The 19,021-nt window shown below is 55.3% G+C and overlaps 4 protein-coding genes across 4 annotated transcripts; 3 read left to right on the top strand and 1 right to left on the bottom strand.

The window, feature by feature from the left end:
- Positions 1-8,266: 8,266 nt before the first annotated feature.
- Positions 8,267-10,255, bottom strand: GLRG_02649 (ankyrin repeat and zinc finger domain-containing protein; the record flags this gene model as incomplete). The annotated part of the gene is made up of 2 exons (XM_008092658.1): positions 8,267-10,155; positions 10,210-10,255. The coding sequence occupies 2 exons, from the start codon at positions 10,253-10,255 to the stop codon at positions 8,267-8,269; spliced, it is 1,935 nt and encodes a 644-aa protein (XP_008090849.1).
- A 988-nt stretch (positions 10,256-11,243) lies between these two features.
- GLRG_02648 (uncharacterized protein) lies at positions 11,244-11,642 on the top strand (the record flags this gene model as incomplete). Its single annotated transcript, XM_008092657.1, has 2 exons — positions 11,244-11,403; positions 11,473-11,642. The coding sequence occupies 2 exons, from the start codon at positions 11,244-11,246 to the stop codon at positions 11,640-11,642; spliced, it is 330 nt and encodes a 109-aa protein (XP_008090848.1).
- A 1,175-nt stretch (positions 11,643-12,817) lies between these two features.
- Positions 12,818-13,906, top strand: GLRG_02647 (uncharacterized protein; the record flags this gene model as incomplete). The annotated part of the gene is made up of 1 exon (XM_008092656.1): positions 12,818-13,906. One exon carries the CDS (start codon positions 12,818-12,820, stop codon positions 13,904-13,906), a length of 1,089 nt encoding a protein of 362 aa, XP_008090847.1.
- A 719-nt stretch (positions 13,907-14,625) lies between these two features.
- On the top strand, positions 14,626-15,600 carry GLRG_02646 (NmrA-like family protein; the record flags this gene model as incomplete). The annotated part of the gene is made up of 1 exon (XM_008092655.1): positions 14,626-15,600. The coding sequence occupies one exon, from the start codon at positions 14,626-14,628 to the stop codon at positions 15,598-15,600; it is 975 nt and encodes a 324-aa protein (XP_008090846.1).
- Between the last annotated feature and the right edge of the window lie 3,421 nt (positions 15,601-19,021).

Below are 19,021 nucleotides of genomic sequence, written 5' to 3'. Positions count from 1 at the left end.
ATGACTGGCAAAGGGGGATTGCAGGACGGCGCCAGAAACAGCACTGCCTTCTTCGCGTCTGGCACCTGGGCGGTTGAAAGATTCATCCCCTTTGAGTGAGTGGTGCTTGGATGGGAGCGAGGAAAAGACTGAGAAAGCGGTTTCTGGCCCCTGGCACTGGGGGCCTCCTCAGATCCCCCGAAGCGATGCAGAAACAATGCTTGACATGCACGGGACCATGGGTAACAGCATGAGGAAAGACGGGACTCGCTGGAGCCGGATGGCCGACTCTCTGTCCCATGGGCCGCGCGGGATGGAGCCGAGAGATTGGTGTTGAGATTGAGTGTGCTCCGCCTTGGGTAACAAAGGCAATGCTAGCGGCGATGATGCTGATGACCATGCTCATGCATTGGCGCGGAGGCGTGGTGGCACCAAGGCAAGTGCTTTGCTTTGGCATATGCCACAGGGCTATGGGCATGGAGAATGACGATATGCGCATGGTGGTGATGAACATGTGTTGGTTGTGTGGACAGAGTCAGGAATTACAAGCAAGCAAGCGACTCGGCGAGGAGATGGCACTGGGCGGCGCCCGGTCGAGACTAGATGGCACGGCTTGTTATGCTGGAGATGAAGGTGCCGTCGATCAGTCCAAGCAAGCCATGGTGGACGGAAGAGGCGGCAGCGGATGCAAGACAGCGGCGGTTGTTCGGCTTGGTGAGGGTGAGATGTCGAGACAAGTCTGTGAAGGCAGATTGAGGTTGAGGTGAGGTAAGTCGGTGCGTTGCCGCCGTCGCTGCAGCTAGGGACTCGAAGATGAATAGAAGAGGACAGCTGCAGGGCAGACTGGCAGATGATGATGACACACGGCATTGCATCTGTGTACGTGCCGTGGTCTGTTTCTTCCTTGCATGCAGGCCGGGTTGCATCATCTTCAACCACTGTGCTTGCCGATGCTTCATACACAGACATACTATGTAGGTAGTACGGATAGTGTAAGTAGGTAAACTATCCGTACCTAGGGCAGGCAAGTAGGTACCGAGGTATCTTACATAGCTGTACGGACACGGATAGTATGTACGGATACGGAGTACTACATTGTACGTACTACGTAGTGGAGTCCACGGTACGGATACAGGCAGGCACATTTAAACTAGGTAAACCAGCTGGGGGTACCCCTGCCTTCCCATTATTCCCGTGCAGGAACATGAAAGGAAACCAGAGGGCAATACCCAGGGTTTACCTACCTTCCTACATGGTAGAAACTCGGATTGAGAGAATATTCAACCATACATACAAACAAGCGAACAGCAGAGAGCGAAAGCGAGAGGCCCAAGACCCGAACCGTTCTCTCATTTGGTAGGGGGGGGAGGGGCAGGAGAGTGAGAGAGCGAGAGGCGGAAAAGCAAGAAAGAAAGCGAGGGGAAAACAGGGCCCCGCGCGCAGCCTCTGTTGTTCCTGTTCCAAAGGTCTGCGTTTCCTGGGCTGACAGGCCGTTAGGCCGTTTTAAATGCTACACTCCACAAAGGCTGGCATTGGAATCTTGGCTGGGCGCTGCGGGAGACAGGCTCCCAAGACGAGGCTGGTCCTGGAACGAGCGGCTTTCCAACTGGATTCGGGATTCGGTTCGAACTGGCTGCAACGCGCAAAACCGCAACTGCACCATGTCCCCCGTTGGACTGTGTTAGGAGGGGTCCTCCGCCTTGGATACGTACCTCGGCTTTTACGTTTACGGGGTACGGATACTAGGTACGTACTTGTATCCGTACTACCGTATCCCAGCCATCCCCCGGCCCAGCCAATCGTAGATTACCTAATATCCGTAGGTAGTCTGGAGTATCTCGGACGCTCAGTCTCCATACCTATTGCATTCCCGCTCTTCGTGCACTGCATTCAGTGGCGTAGACGCGGCGATGCGCTGGTCTCCGCGCCTAACGTCAGCTCGTCGTGCGCGCTTTTTATGTCTGGCTGAGGATGACGACAGACTGTGTGTTATTTTAGGCTTTACCTTTTTCTTCTTCTTCTTCTTCTTCTTCTTCCTCTTCTTCCCTCCTCCGTCACCGGGGCTCAGGCCGACAACATCATGTCAAAAGGGCCGATGCTGTTGGACAGTATGTATTCCATGAGTTCGTATCCATACATAGCACTTCAACCCGCCACCGTCTCGGATATGATGGTTTGCCTACGTAGTAATGCGTACGTGCATCAAGGTACCTTCCTACCACTGTAGGTAGGTAGGTACGTGCCCACGGCACTTTAAACGAGGAGGCATCGGGCCAAAGAAGCTTTTACCCAAAATGACAGCAAAGATGAAAATAAAAACTCGTTTTACCAATCCTTCTTTCCAGGATTGGTTCCCTCTGCTGCAGCTGCAGCTGTCAGTTGACTGTCGTACTGCCGTCCTCGTGTCGTTGGCGCTTGCCCTACCTAACTCCTTGGTGCAAGTTGAAACGCTCAGCCACGCCCCTGGCTCCCTTGCCACACCAATGCAGGAACCGCGACTCGGGGCCAATCATCGATAAACGGAAGGAAACTTCTTGCAATAGGTAGGTACCTACACCAGGCCAGGCCAGAGTCCAGACCATACCAGGAGTAGCCCCCCTGTCTTTCTTACCTCTCACCTCTCACCTCTCACCTCTTGCTTCTTGCTTCTTGCCAAAGTCGTATTATGTACGTACACAAGCACCTACCACCTAGTAGGTGCTCGAATGGTTCGCGTAGTGGCAGGTAGTACTCAGTAGGAAGTACTCAGTAAGCAGTACTCCGTACCCAGTAGCTAGAGAGAAAAGGGGTCTTTCTCATAGGAGGCCATGGCGCTCCTTGTCCTATGTCTATCTAAACAGGTACCTAGGTATTCGACTGTTCACATGGCGACCTTGTCCTGGCCCACGTCGTTTTCATCTTCCTTCACCTAGGTACTCCGTAGTCGACTCTTCAATGAAAAGGCATCGAACCTGCATCCCAATAGGGGGCCATACCGTACTACCCAGTACCCATGTATCCTGCACGACAGAACAGTCGGGGTGGCCTTGATCGCAGATTCAGGACTCTCTCTCTCTCTCTCCCTCATCCCCGTGACCAAGATCCTCGATAAATCCTTTTTCCCATCATGACAGGCCGGCCCTGTCGTGCCGTCTTGTTTCCCCAATCCATCGGCACCCACTTCTCATACTGGGCTACCTATCGATGCTCAGGCCCCGTGGTCACAAGGCCCTCCCCGACCTTCGCTTCCTCATGGTCTGGCTGCCTGCCCCCTCCCCGGAACAGAGTCTATCCAAATAGTTCGATCGGTTCGGGGGTCGATTTCGGTTGCCACTCTTGTCACGTCAAGCGATATCATCTCGTCTTGGATATCCATACATTTCTTTTCAACTAATTGCCGGCAGTCTTGAACCCTTGTTCATCCGCCCGGCCACCGGAGCAACTAGAAAATGACGACCGCACCCAATGCTACACCGAGCCTTAATGGCCAATGGGCCTCAACACAGCAGACAGAGAACCCCCTTCTACGACTTGCTGCATGCCGCCCGTCAATGACACATCGACAGATGTCGCCATGCTCAATCCTGGACTGTCCGCGTGCAACTTTTAGAAAGTGCCCCGCCTGTCTAGACCTGAATGCCCATCCCAAAGATCCCTCAAGCGTAAACGGCTTGTTTCACCACTCAAAGCCATCAAGCCACCCGAAGCCGGCAAAACCAAGACAACAAACCGTGTGCTGCTAGGTACACTACTACCACCTTGGCGACAAGGTTACATTATTGGTGGTTTCCATCTCGCTTCTTAGCCACCCCTCCCGGCGCATCTGTTCTCGTTGAGTGTGTGGATCGACACCTCTTTCGCTGTTTAGATTTTGTTTTTAGATCCAACCATCCTCCTCTCTTGGATGGGTGATTGGGCGAGACGCTACAACATGGCTAGCGTCGTATTGGGCCACGATTCAAGACTTTCTTGCAATCCTCCGGGAAGCGCTGGCTTGACCGCGCGCCACGACGTGATGGCTGCTGACAGGCGCCTTGTCCAGAAAACTCATCGCCACCCACCGCCACCCGTCAGTGCTGCAAAGTCTTGTTAATCCACTGTCTATCCAAGACATGTCGATGCCTGCCTATCCCGAGGCGATGGATTACGCCAATTACTCAAAGTCGGGCGCCAAACCCTTGGCGACACTCTGACGACCATGTTGTTGATGAATGGCCATTGACCAACCCGTCGACGGCATACAACTCGGCCGTCTATCCCCGACCGACAGACAGGACGGAGGCACACCGATTATTACGAGCATGACGTCGACCGACTGCCCGACCGAACGCCCACCGGGCCCGAAAGAGCCGACACAGCCCGGGGCCCTTTACCTAATCGGGCATCCTCACCTGAATCCGAGAACACGAGCCATACCCAAAGTCGCAATAATACAACCAACCGCCTTTCCCTCCACCTAAGCTTGGAAAGCCCTTCAATTTCCGCTTGCATTCGGCTGAAACAGCACCTCTTCTCACTGTCAACTAAATAACCATACGGAGTCCGTACTCTGCGTTCTATTCTTCTTACCTTCCTTGACTCTAGACAATTAACGTAGTAGGCGGCGTCGAGGCTCGTGCAGTGGAGCTTGAGCCGACGCGGCGTACAGCAGACTAGGTCAGGGGAGATTGGATGACATATGAACAGGCAGGGGACATACAATGCTCCCTAGTCGCCCAAGTCCGACTGTGCTCGCAGACAGCGGCGCTGTGATACCGCCTGATCCTTTCCGCGCGCTCTTGACTATCCTGGCGGGCGTCACTGAAAGCCACCAAGAAAGAACCCTTTTCCGAACCCTACGGAGTGAGGCCTGTCCTCAATCCCAACGACCTCCGTTCGTCACTGTCCGGAAGCAGTCCCGGTATCAATTTCCAATCATGCCTCCGGGCCGGTGCTCGAACATGGAAGGGCCACCGGGCTGCTCATCTCGTCATTGGCGCCGAGGTTTGTCGAGATATATAATGAGCATTCGATCGAATTCATCAACGGCAGGGCATTGGGGTTTACGCGACCCTCCCCACGATCCATGCCATCTACCCTGCCTTGACGTCGATCATTGAGTCCCGCAGATTAGTCCCGTGCCTGGATAGACAAAAGAGGAAATCGGAACGTCCAAAAACGGGTTCCTGGAGAAAGACAAAGCAATTACGGCGAGTTTCCCATCGTGTCACACGCTGTCGTGCGCTGGGATGCTCTTCTCTCCCCCCCGCCACACGGACAACCGGGCTCCATGGTCCTCTCAATCCCCAGGTCCCGCTGAGCTTCCAATCTCGACAACTGCTGTCTGCCGAGGCTGCATTTTGGTTCTTCGGCACTTTGTGATCTCTCAACCAGACCCATTGGTAGCAAGGGCCGGCCAACGTGGCTTTAAGCCGTCGGTGCGCCTATGTGCCTCTGTCCCCGGGCTTGTCTCTGCCCCAGTGCCCTTTGGGTGGCAGGCAGCCTGCACCGAAGAAAAAAGAAAGAAAACAAAATCAAGTGGCCTTCGCAGGCGACTCGCTTGAACGCCAGGGACCAGGGTCGCCCGATCCGACATCAACGGAGAGTCTTTAACCTGCAATGGTACAACCCTAACGGTGGTGGCCAGGGAGGTTCGTCGCTGATGTCCCAAAGAGGAGCGAGCTAGCCGCCCGACCCTTGCAACAGGGGTGCGAAATCTCCGACTGCCCAGCCTGCGGCAGTTGACCTCCTGTCCAGCGATGCTCGCCTTTCAACCACCCTTTCTGGGCACGTTGAGCGGTGACAGGCCCATCTGACGCAGGCTTTGGCTGTTTCACTCCGCAGATACGAAGTGTTTCCTTTCCAGTTGTGGCTAAGATTGTCGTCGTCGCCTTGGGCCAAAGTTCATCTCGACTCCAAAGCTCGGCTGAAAGGTGTGGCCAGTCAGCACAAGGCCTCCCCCCCCCCCATTTTCTCTCAATGCCTTTCATTTACGGCCCAAGTACGGATACTCCTTACTTGCTCATAGGCTGTGCTTCTCTTCCACTTTGCTGGGACCCAGCCGGGTTCATCCCGTTCGTCCTGACAGCCACACTGGTCTACACAGGAGTATCAAGCACTTTTGTCCGAACTTGTGGAAACCATTATCCTATGTCTGCGCTCCTCGATTGTTCTGATGGCCTACTCCGCCCAAACCTGCATAATGTTCGATCCGGACGCAGGCCTCGCGTTTTCTCCATGCGGGCCTTTCGGTGACGTAGGATTGTGGCTGTGAAGCTCGTCAGAGGAGAGAGATGTCCCTGGCAATTCTGCGTGCAGCAGGGCTGGCCGGGAGCACTGGTGTGGTTCGCAGATCTTGGTCAACACCTTTTTTTTTTCCTTCTTTCTTTTCTTTCCTCCATCCCCTCCCACTGCGAGGAGATGTGGAGATGGGGTTCAGCAGAGAGAACGAGCGTCGTGTTACCTGCTCTGTAGGCAGGTTGGCTGTGACTAAGCTGGCCCGCGGGTCTGGCCGAAATCTCGCCAATGTTGGGATACTGCTCGACGCATCTCTACCCACCACGGCCATGGGTATTGTTCAGGAGGGACTTGCCTTGCCTTGTCTCGGGGCCTTTAATGGCCGACAAGGCATCGATCTATTTTTGTTTTTGTTTTTAATTTTCATTTTTCTTAGTGCAAGAAAAATAAAAACACCTTTCCCTCTCCCGGTGTTCAAGGACTTGGCTGTGAAATGGAAGCTGTTTATGTGACTTCAGTCTAGCCCCGGTGTGAATCGCCGACGGCGACCTGCCGTGATCAACGGGAATCCCGGGGCGTTTTGCGGGTCTCCGCTTCGTGGCTTTGGGGACGACCCGCGGCGTAGCGTTTCCCCGTGTGGCTTTTGCCCCCGTGCTGCGTTGGTGACGGCGTGCCTCTGGAGTTCACGCCCATGGGGATACCTCCCCCCCGGGCGTCTGCGGGACACGGCTGAGCCTTGGATATGAGGCGGGTTGGTGGGACGGCTTTTGAGAATGCGAAGAAAGGGGGGGGGGGGGGTCAGGACGGAGGCAGGTCGCGCGGGTGTTCGTACGTGGTGTATTATTCTTTGGCTCGGTCGCCGTCCGCTTACCCCTGGCCGATGAAAGATGCGGTTCTCCGCCAACATTGAACCAGGGGCTTGGTGGAGAACGGTGGCTTGGAGAGAACAACAAGCAGCACCGGTCTTGCGAGCAGACTCAAAGTTGGGATTGGGCGGGCGTGTGTGTCTCGGTGCATTGACGTCGGCGGTGGGCTTGATACCGCCGCGTCAACGACGAAGACTCGACAGTGCGAGAAGAGTGCCACTTTGTCGCAGATAGAAATGGGGGACAGGCTTCGTCGTACGATGGCGAAAGAGGGGGAGGGGCTTGAAGGGGGAAGGGGGTTTGTTTGCTTGCGTTCCGCCATGGCGGGCGTCAGTTCCGCCCGAGATTTTGTACTTAAATCCAGCGCCGGGAGAGGGAGTGGAATCGGAAAGGCATCGTTGTCGAGAACCCGTCCCCCTTTATCGTCATCGTCGTCGTCGTCCGAACGGTCCGCCGCTGGATGTCTCATGCCATGATGCCGATCAGTGCCACCTTGGGCGACACTTTGTTGGTGCCGGCGAGGCCCAGGCCGTCTCGGCCGCCGGGTACCTCGGGCGGCGCCGATGATGATGTGGTGTGCTCTCTGGCCAAGACTCGCCTCGGTGTAGAGCTTGGGCGCGCCACGCCACGCCCTGGGTGTCATCCTGGGAGGTGTCATGCCACGGTGGTCGAACCCGGCCCGTCAAGTTTCTTCCGCAGGGAGACTCCCTGCTATGAGTGTCTGTCGTCGTATATTGCCACACGTAGTCCATCTTACAATCCGCCAGGCGGAGGGGGGTGGGGAGGAGGCATACTGTGAAGCGTAGTTGGACGTTTGCGTGTCCCGTCGCATGTTCTGCGCGACTGCGATGCCTCTCAGTCTAGATATATTGCGGTGGTGCTGGGCGAGACGGTCCTATGATCAGAAGGGGGGGGGGGATTTCCGCAGACGCTGCTGACGGACCATCGTCGGCATCCGCCACGGGGGTCGGATTGGTTGGAGGGGGTTCAACTTTTCGATCTTTCATTTTTCCTTTTGGATCACCTTGGAGTGTGGTTTATACGGATGATCATCGACCCATGCCGTTTTGACGTCTCTTTATTATGCGCGAGGCAATTAACGGGTATATCCATTCAGATGTTTCTTCTAGCCTAGGTGATTGTTTATCTTCGTGGCAGACGCGGCAAGTAATGCCTCTAGGAACAATAGTCCGGACCGTTCGGCACGTGCTGGAGAGACGCCCGGTTCATCCGCCGCCCTGCATCCGCTTGAGACGCTCTTCGGCGGCTCTAGCCCTCCTCTCCCGATCAAGCTTCATCCGCATTTCAGGGGTGAGGCCTCTCGCCTCTTCCTCTCTCTTCTCCTGCGCCGTCTTTGTCGACGCGACGGCCGCCAGAGCGCCCGCCCTCTTTTTCCTGTCATCAACTCTGGGTCCCTCGGCGCGTAGCCTCTCTTCCTCGGCGCGCCTCCTCTCCGTCTCTTTGCTCTCCCTCTCTTTCTTGTCCCGCTCGTCGCGCTTCTCCGCCTCTGCCTTGCTTAGCGGTGCCGGCACGCGCGCGGCGTCCCAGTCCCACTTGCCCTCGCCGAGCTCCGAGCGAGCGACGCGGAAGGCATCCCGCGTCGACCTGTCACCCGCGAGGTCGAAAGGCGTCTTGCCGTCCTTGTTGGTTATGAGTGGAGAGGCACCGGCACGGGTGATGAGGCCGAGGACCAGAGGCGCGGCATTCTGGTGAGCAGCCAGGTGCAGGGGTGTCGGTGCGTGGTAGTTCTGACCTGGCGGTTGGAACTGAAAGTCGGGACTGATGTCGTTGCTCTTTAGATACGACAACAGTGCCGGAAGTTTGGAGCGGCGTATGAGGGCTTGAATCTGTGATGTGTGCAGGAGTGCCGTCTCTTCTTCCTCCGTAAGCTTGGGCTTCGTGGGCTTGGGGGCCGCGGCTTTTGCAGGCGTGAGCCGTTCCGCCTTTGGTTTTGCTTCGTCCTCCGGGTTGATCTCTCTGACCTTTAGCCTCGTGAGCTCGATGAAAGATCGCATCAGCTCGTTCTGCGTTGCTCTTCGCGTGCTAAACGGAAATCCTCGTATCCTCGTGTCGTTGTGCTTCAAGACCTGTCCGTCGTACGGCCCAAACAGCGTGCGACGATTCGTCGCTCCCGTTGCTCTGATGAAAAGCAACTCAGAAGTGTCCAGTAGGCCCTTCCACTCCTGGAGAAGGTTGCGTACATCTTCAACCAAGGCCTGCTCGTTGTACCGGCGCAGGCTGGAACCGGCGGAATGGGCATTGCCCTTGGAGTTGTCGTTGGCGGATTGCGAGCCACCTTGCTTGCGACGGGTCGTATACCGGTGGAAAGTCTTGTGGGCCAGAACGGTGGCCTCTCTGTTCAGTGCCCCGACAGAGGACTTGTTCTGGCGCGGTGCGAGTGAGACCACCATGGCGGCGAAGTGGCCGCCGCCGATCATGCACAAGAAGAAGTGAGGGCCCTTATAGGCCGCTGGTGGCGGTGCCGAGCCGTCCTTGGGGACTTTTGGCGCGGCTATGGGATCCAACTGCTTCTTCTTGACAATTTCTACAAGGTTCGCATCCTCGCGAAGCTCTTCGCCCGTGAGGATGGCTCGGTACAGGCCGAAGTAGGTGTTGGGGGGGAGGACGGGGGAAGTGAACCATATCAGGGGGGGCTTGCCCTTGCCTGCTCGTCGCACCGTCTCTTCGGCTTCGTCTTCTTCGCCGGGCACGGAGGTTCTGTTCGTCTCGGCGAGGGTGGCTTGCTTCCTCAGCAGCGCTGTGAGAGTAGTCTCCTTGCGGCCCGCCTCGTCTTCATCGTCTTCTGACTCTTCCGAGTCTGAGCCCGACAGACTTTCGTCAAGGTCTCCGATCAGCTTCTCAAACTCGTTTTCGGACACGGGATTTGCGCCCCGCAGCTTCTGCTTTAGGTTGTAGTGGTGCCAGTCGGACTTTTGATGGCTTCGCTGGTCGAGAACAGAGGAGAAGGTGGTTGCGCATAGCGAGCAGGCCTGAGAGTCTACGAGATCGGAACTGGAAAAGTCTTTGGCTGGGGGCGACGGCGGGGTCTGATCGGGGATTGACGCGTCGGATTTGAGGGAGAGTGTTGTCAGAACTTCGGGCGGGAGGTCATAGACTGCGACTTAGTTAGCATGCGATGGGGGGTAACAAAGTGTGTACGAGGGCGAACCATAAAGCGGTCGCTTCAGGAGGTCTGGTGTCGTTTTCGTGTCCATATTGACCGTTCCCGTGCCGTGTACCTCTGCAGATGTCGTTTCGTTCTGTTCTGTGCAGTGGTCAGCTACAACGGCTGTCGTCGTTTCCGCCGTCGCAATGATTTAAAGCTCGGGTGGGATGGCGGGGCGCTTTCGCCGACATGACGAATACGTAGCTTGAGTCAGCCGGCAAGTGCGAGGCCAGTCAGGGTCAAGCCACACCCAGCTCGTGCCCACCCATAGAACCCCGCGATGTGTGGCGGTGCAGGACTTTGATGTGATAAAAGTGGGGTCTAGCTGGTGAGACGAGACGCCGACGGCCGATGACAGTGCCCTACTGAGTGTAAACTTGGTCGGGGTCGGTCGGACAGGGGACCTGATGAAGCGAGCTGAATACCGGGATGACACGGCGGGCATCACGTCACCAAGCGTGGATTAGCTCCATGTACCCTCCCTTCTTAGCCTCATTACTCTTTTTGTATTTCTTGGCAAAGGATGAGAGGGAGCCTCCCATGTCAGGTTTATCCGTCTCATTGTTGTTACACTACAATGTTGCGCTGGCTTTCCCAGCTTCCCCCACGTCTTCCAATTCACTGCGTACTGGTAGGTACCCCTCCAAGAGCCGTGCTGACCAGAACCTTGGCCTGCGTCAGTGGCCCCTGCCCAGCTGATGATGTAACTCTCCCTATCAATGAGCGGCAAGAGCGTGGTGTATCGTATCGCGACTGCCAACCCAATACCGTACGTAGGTAGCTGGCTGGCTGCTGCCAAGACAACCTGGACAGGCAGGAAGGTGTCACCAGTGGTACTGTCTACCTTAGTCTGAGCCACCATTTATCGCTCGATAACCCCCCCCGCTTTGTGGTGGGTTCCTGTCGCCTCTTTCTTCACTACAAGTAGCCGAACTCATCATCTCCTCTTTGTTGTACCCAATCCTCCATAATCATTCACACCTCGCCAACTTAGCAATCGAAAACACCCCGTTCCTCACCACCAATAAACCCTCGCCATGGACTTCGTCAAGAACCTTGCTGGAGGTGACAACAACGCAGCTTCTTCCTCAGCTGACCAGCCTGAGAAGAAGGAGTCTGGAGGCTTCATGGACAAACTCAACGGCATGGCCGGTGGTGGTCGCGAGAGCGAAAAGCAGGAGGACGGTCTTGACAAGGGTACCGGCTCTCTTCTCCACAATCTTTTTAACAGCCTCATCGTGCAGAGATGCTGACAGAAAAACACAGCTGTCGACTTCGTCCAGGAAAAGGTTCTCGGCCAAGGCCCTCAGGACAACGAGAGCGCCGTTGAGCAAGCAAAGGATGAACAAATTTCCGACTTCATCCGGGACCAGTACAAGAACACGACCGGCAAGGAGTTTCCCATCGAGGACAAGGACAAGAAGTATGGCATGTGAATGCTTGCTTACCTGCTTACTTGCTTGCTCCATCGACTATGCATTGATGGAGACGGCCCGCTGACTATCTATCCGACCTGATGGCTGAAGAGCCTGAAAATGGCAGCACGGCGACTTTGATTCGACAGATGGGGTGAATAAACACGAAGCACCCGAAAGGTGACCCTGGAACGGGACCGGGACTTTGAGCATTTTACCTGGTAGTGCCTACAATAATCACGACATTAACGACTTCATATAATGGCTTCGTGCCTACAAGTCTATCCATGTTTGCTCCCTGGGCAGCAACCTTCTCGCACCAACGTGAGAACTTGCGCCAGAGCACTTTAAATCGCACCCCGCCTACCCTCCCACGCCGAGTCCCTCGTATTGACAATGTAATTATGCTGTACGGTTCAAGACTTGAATGCCAACATTGAAAAAGAATCTACCCGATTAACTAGTTGTTCTGGAAGCATCTTTGTCCACAACATCGACGTTGTGTCTTGAGAGCTTGTGCGTACGAACAATGGTGTTAAGCAAACTCGGTGCGCAAGGCTTCTCATTGTTCACTCTTTACATCACGGTATTTGTTTTCAGCGTTTGGTATAAGAGAGTCCCAAATTCTCGCAACCAAACTTGTCTTCGGTAATCATCAGCATCTACCTATTCACAGTTTCTTCTTTTCGCCAGTAACCGTTCCAAACAAAATCGACGACCACTTTGATCCAAGAGCAGACAAACGGCGAGTACCTTCACTTGCCTTCCCTATTGCTATTAATCGGTTCCGATTGATACTTCGCGTCGCAGGCATGTGTTTTATTAAGAAGACCGTCTTCACCATCTGTGCCCACTGCACCGTGGAACTGGTCGAGTGCAATAAGTTCTGCAATAAACCAGACAAGACTGGGCGCCACACCTGTATCGCACCACTCTGCCAGCATTCACAAGCACTAGCCATCATCCTCGGCTTCTGCAAGGCGTGCGAGGCCGCCTACACCAGACTCGGCGTATCCGACCTAAACGCCACGAGGATCTTGTGGAACTTCTGGTCCTTCAAGGCGGCCCGGAAATGGAACTACGCGATAGATCCGTCACGTGTTCCGGTTTCAGCCCTCACAAGTCCTGTGAAGATATTAGGCAAGTCGTGGTTCGGCTATATGCAGACCTGCAAAGAGGTAAGTATGAACACGATCATGGCCCTGTCTGTACAGTCGCTAGCGAATGCTCTCGGCAAGCAGGTCGTGACTGAGTCCTGTGACTTGTGCCGGGCAAATCATCGCCTGGATGTTCACAGGATCGCGATTGGAATGAGAGAAGCCACCATCAGCTGGACCCGTGGCCTCAAATCTTCCGAAGAGCTATTCAAGTCGTACGGTCTACACAGCGGATTGGACCATCCCGGCACCGAGGAGGCGAGCCTCGCGGCTCTCAAGAACCGATCTGGCGGGACTCTAGCCTCTGTTCCGCCTTCGCAGCGACAACACGTACCGCAAATATCTCCCTCTTCACCAGCATCTAATGGAGACTTCCCGATGCATACCGCCGGGAGGAAAGAAGGTCGCCAAACGAAACCGCTCAGCGCGAAGTTGCGAATGGAGATGGTCCCCCAGGAGCGCGAGGCCGAGCACAAGAGACGAATCTGGGAGCTTCAGGCGCAGACCGACCTCGACGATGCGGGTATCTCCGCAGGTGGTGAAGATGATAACGAGGAAGACGCAAACGATGAGCACATTGACTTCTATCTCGACGATGACTCCATTTCCGTCTCCGAACGAACCCGTCCCTTGACCTATGTCTCGCCACACAGATCGCACAACAAATCCAACTCCTCGGCTCCACAAACGCCCTCACTCCTGGGCCCTCTCAAAGTATATGCACTACCAGCCATCCCGCCCGTATCACCTCTCCACTTCGCCGAGTTTGGTTTCCTGGCTGACCCAGCGGATTATTCCCACAGGTTTTCCGGTCTTACCGACGGGCAGCATGACGCGTTTCCCTCCGAGCCTTCTGAGAAGGCTGCGGAGACGGCACCAGAGGGCGACCCTGATGGGGATTTGTTCGGCCCTGCTTATCGGGGGTCATCGGGGATCGCTACACATGTGGGGCCGGAGATCCAGGCTGTTGCGCCGCCACGTCCGGCGCGTGTTCCGGTGCGCTGCGTTACTCACGGTGTCAAGAAACAGAATGGCTGTCAAAGGTGCGAGGTGGTCACATTTTGGGAGATTGGTCTGAAGCCTGGAGAGCATATGTGCTCTCCTGCGCCCGAGCCCGAACAGTTTTGAGGTAAGGTTTGGGCTGCACTCAAGGTGAGTAATAACATGTCTCCTTGTCGCAAGAAGTGAGACCATGTGGGATTGTTTTGTTTGATAGTGGCTAGTGTTTTCTTAAGAAGCGAATCAACATCTTTCGTATACTCGTATGCTGGGACACCCTACCAATGTACAAACATGTACCCCGCCGAGTTCATTGAGAATCTGTGTACACATTCAGAAGTGAGATAATTATGGGGGGCCAAGTTGAAAAGGCCACATCGGGAGCGAAATCCGCCTCGAATAGCACTATTTTCGTACGACATTGCGGGGTTATCTTGGTTTCACGAATCACATAACCCTCATAAGTACCTCTCATAACCTTCCTTGAAGAAGATGTAATATGGGCGTGTTGCTATACAAGCAACAATCGACCGCACTGGTTGCCGCATCCCGGTCCATTTCCTCCGGATGACGGCTTGATGAGGATGCGCAATCCCTATTATTGATTTTCTCCAGTTTTGATGCCAGAAGATGTAAGTGTCGTATGTTGCCCAATGGTGAGTGATTCTGCATTTGACCACCCAGTTAAATTCCCCTGTTCCACACTTTCTATATATTCAGAAGGGGTCCATGGCCAGTATGACGTGACGGCGGAAACCGCGTCCTCGATATCCAATCTCACATCCATCCCACAGCTCAAACACTACACATACTTTGGCAACATCCCCGCACCTTCCGTTTCCTTTGCCATGTCTCTCATTGTAGTCGCTGGCGCCACTGGAACCCAGGGTGGCTCCGTCGCCCGTCTGCTCGCAAAGGACCCTTCCTGGAAGGTCCGCGGCGTCACGCGCAATCCAGACAGCGACAAAGCTCGGGAGCTTGAAGCCTTGGGTATAGAGATGGTTTCGGCCAACCTAGACGACGCGTCGAGCCTGCCTCGCGCCTTCGAGGGCGCCGTGACCATCTTCGGTACCACGAACTTCTGGGAGATCGCGTTGAAGGGCGGCATTGAGGCCGCCACTGCGGGGGAAGAGAAGCAGTTCGTCAACATAGCTGACGCCGCCGCCAAGGTGCCCACGCTCAAACATCTGGTTCTGAGCACCATGCCCAACTGCGAGACCATCTCTGGCGGTAAGCTGCCGTGCCCGCACTGGGACGCCAAGGCCCGAGGCGGCGAGTACGTCAAGAAGACGTGCCCGGAGATGGCGGCCAAGACGACGGAGATTTGGATCGGTTGGTACATGGGTATCTTGGTCAACCTCCCGTTCTCAGCGCCGCAGCTGTTTCTAGGAAAGTACCTCTTGGCGCTGCCCTCCAAGGCCGAGGGCATCGTCCCTGATGCCGGGGTTGCGGAGCTCAACACGGGCATCGTCGTGCAGGCGATCCTGGCACAGGCCGAGAAGTCGTTTGGCAAGTTCGTGCCGGTCCTGACGGATTTGATCCCGTGGTCCGCCGTCGTGGAAGGCTGGAGCATGGTCACGGACAAGACGGCCGTCTACGCCGAGCTGTCGGACAAGGCGGCCGTGGAGATGAGGGGGCCCGCGTTCGGGGCGGACATGCCCATGCAGTTTCGGTTCAGCGAGCAGCACCCGGACTGGTACAGCTATCATCCCGACTCGACTGTCGCCATCAGGGACCTCGGTATCGAAGGCGGCGTTTACGGGTGGGAGAAGGGGCTAAAGTATTACACGACGCGGTTGCAAGCTGAGGTTTGTTCGTCCTAGGCAAGCCATGTCAAAAGATGCCTTTCAGCCGTCGCCTACATGTATCTGCCAGGCCTGCAATATATAGCCGCTTCTTTCTGCTTGACGAGCCCTCCAAAACTGTGCTATCCTTGTTGCCAAATGCGGAATCTCCTTCAAGATGTTGGTAAGGTCGATATTTCAACCGCTTTGGGTGATATGTTCCTTCTGATTGAGATGGTAGCTGCCGGTGTCGGAGGCGCATATAGCGTGACCGATAACACTTTCCAATGCACAGTGTTTTGGATGATTCGGCAAGCCAAGCAATCACTTAGTCCTGGTCTCTCTGCGGCAGAAAATGGTACAACTCTCGACAACAGCAGAAGACGCAAAAGGGGAGACAACAACCAACGCTGCCTGTTAGAAACTCGTGCCGTCTTAGGCTTTGGTTATTATCAACTGACTGGAGGACTGGACTATTGTGAACAGCATGTCCGTCACCTTGCTTGTTCTAGGCAAGCCAAGATCAAGTTGAGAATCACCCCATGGATGGCTGGGTTCGGTCATGAGCCTCGCGACTTGGGACAAGGCTATGACGGCATCATTGCTAGTTCATACCTGTCTCTGCCATACTTCATATAACAACTGTCTGGAGGATTTGAGAAGATGTTGAAGTTTTTTTGCGTGCACGATAAACGTCGATGGGATTCTCGGTGCAATACTCTCGGATTTCAAGCAGTTCCACTCTCTGCGGCGAGCTCAAGATGGTCTTCGACGCTGTAGAGTAAAGTAAGGTGCTTCATAATCACACCGGATATAGAGTCCGAGGAGCGTATCGACTCGAATATGGACCAGTATCGTGCCGACCTGTGTGCTAACAGCAAGATAGTTGCCCACATGAAATTACTGCGTAGTGTTCATGCCTCCATCGCAACAGTGTTTGTCAATGGCCCTTCAATGCAATCAAATTCAACACACGCCCATCCAATAAGCCCGCCTCCTAACAGGATTCTTCGTTGATGAGTGTCACTGCTGCTCGTCCACGGCCCCTCGTCGTTCCAATAACGAGAACCATTGCTCCGGCACGTTGCATACTCTCATCGCAAATGAAGACACAGCCAAAATCGATCTTGTCTTGCAGGAGACAAGGTAGAGGAGTGTCGGCCCCTCTCGTCCAACGTACACGCTGGTCTGCCAGAACTCCCTAGCCGTATCCTGTAGCTAATTGACAAACGCACCGACTCGCTGCTCGAATGTTTCATGAACCCGAACCCCAGGGGCTCGCAGCGCGTACGTGTGGCTTTTAGAGAGTTCGTCGAAGCCCCCCTGAAGGCGGTATTCCCCATCTTCATCGACGACATCAACTGTTTTGCTGAGCTTCACACCCGAGTAGAAACGCTGGAGGCTGCGGGAGGGACGGCGGGTGTATATTGCAAGAGACCAAGCGCTACTCTGATGATGTTGCTGGCCAGCACACGCCAGCCAAGCTTCGCGGAACACGTGTCAAACGTGTGATGAATATTCCTCATTGCCACTAGCCATGAAGACGTTATTATGAGATCTGAACCAACAACCATATACAAACAGCACAGATCATGGCGAAAGCACACGGATCCAGTTTACAGCTGCTAACTCGCCAGAGCTCATGAGGGCCAGGCGCATGGCTTTTCAGTCGGACCGTCAGACGAGGTAGCGGCGTAGACGACTACACGTTGTGATCCGAGAGGGTCTTCGTTCATGGTCGTATACATCCCACCTGGCCCGAAAGCCCGCGGAGAGCCCGGGTCATGTGAGTACGTCCCAGAAACCCATCACCGCGCCAGTACCGGAGCACTGCTATTCGCCTTGAAGATCCAGTTATCTGCATCTAGGTAGCCAAGGAGAACATCATGGTCGATTCGCCACGAGGAGCCCAGGGTTTGAACCGAATCTCCGGAACACGACCAGTCGATGCTTCAACCAACCTATCCTCCCACCCAGTCTTATGTTACCGCGGCAGGGAAAGCACATCTACCTACACGTATAGACAACTTTACTTAGAGAACATATATCAGAGACTCGCCGACTCCTCACACACACACACACACACACACACACGCACGCACGCACACACACACACACTCTCTCTCTTCTCAACGCCGACCGCTTCTCGCCTCTATGCCAACAAAGACTATGATTCACCATCTTGTTCTGTTGACACAACACGCGTAGTTCTCTGCTCTCGTCGCCCGACGCGTCTTCCAAGAGCCAGGGGCCCTGCAAACGCGTCGCTCCACCCACCAAGAAACCGAACCAGAACCGCGTCGCCCATGTTCATCTTCACCTCACCGGCCCCAGAACCCTTTTTCTCTTACCCACATCGTCTTCCCAGTAGCCTCGGCGTTCCCCCCCAGCCCCTTGTCCCCGATTCCTTGCCCTGCCTTCAGGCTCCTCTCTGCTGAACCCCTGAGGGTCCCCGCCCATTTCTCTTGACGTAGCATCGACTTCAAAGCTGTCACCGCCGAACCCGCTCTCAAGGCAGTACAGCGCCGTTCCACGTCAACGGGCTGTTGGCACATACGTTTGAATATCGTCCATCCGCTATAGCTCCCATTTTGGAAATCTCAAGGGGGCCACCCACTTCCACTGGGCGGGCGTTCCCCAGCGGCTTCTCGAACCCGAATCTGACAGCAGCTTAACGAAGCATCCTTGAGCGTGCTTTTCCACTTTGGGGAGCGTGCAAGAACACACATGGTACACCCCCCCCCCCCCCACGTACGTGGAGATTGGAGAAGACAGGCGGGCTTGGACCTCATCCCAGAACCCGCATGGATATCCATGCCGGGGTGTCATTCTTTCTGCCAAAATAATGCACGTACGTTACTTCCATGGACTGCTTGCTTGTCCTGTCCCCCCCCCCCCCCCCCCCCCATGCCGAACCCCCTCCCCCTTCCCACTGCCTGCGTAGGTAGTGGACTTATCCCTAAATTTAGTGGAACAATGCCTGTCGCCGATACTACTGCATGATGCAGGGGGAAGTTGGAATGAGGAGCGCTCCGCGTACACGGATATGTCCAGGGGCTGCCCACTTCATTTCTGGCCCATCCTGACGCTCGTTCGGTACGTAGACGCGTACCCCATCAGCACATCCAGGGGGGGGGGGGGGGACTCGGAGCCTGCTCCTGAACAGCCGAGTTTGGCGGGCTCGAGTGAGCGATGGATCGATCTTCTGGGCCGCTCTCGTTTCACCGGGAGAGTGGGAAGACCAGCACAAGGACCCCCCCTTGACGGAAAACAGAAGCGCCATCGGTGTGCACGACGCGTCTGCTCTACCGCGCAGTGTATACACTATTGCACACATCAACTTCGAGAAGCGTGACGTGGAGAGACGAGGAACGGGGAACGGCATCGATGGCTGCTTGGCGATACCTGAATCGAAGCGAAGACCAAGGAATCCGATGCCCACGTATCCGTGGTATCTACG

The sequence above is a fragment of the Colletotrichum graminicola genome, assembly GCF_000149035.1.
Source record: "Colletotrichum graminicola M1.001 genomic scaffold supercont1.5, whole genome shotgun sequence".
Taxonomy (NCBI): Eukaryota; Fungi; Ascomycota; class Sordariomycetes; order Glomerellales; family Glomerellaceae; genus Colletotrichum; species Colletotrichum graminicola.
This window is presented reverse-complemented; position numbering and strand designations above follow the sequence as displayed.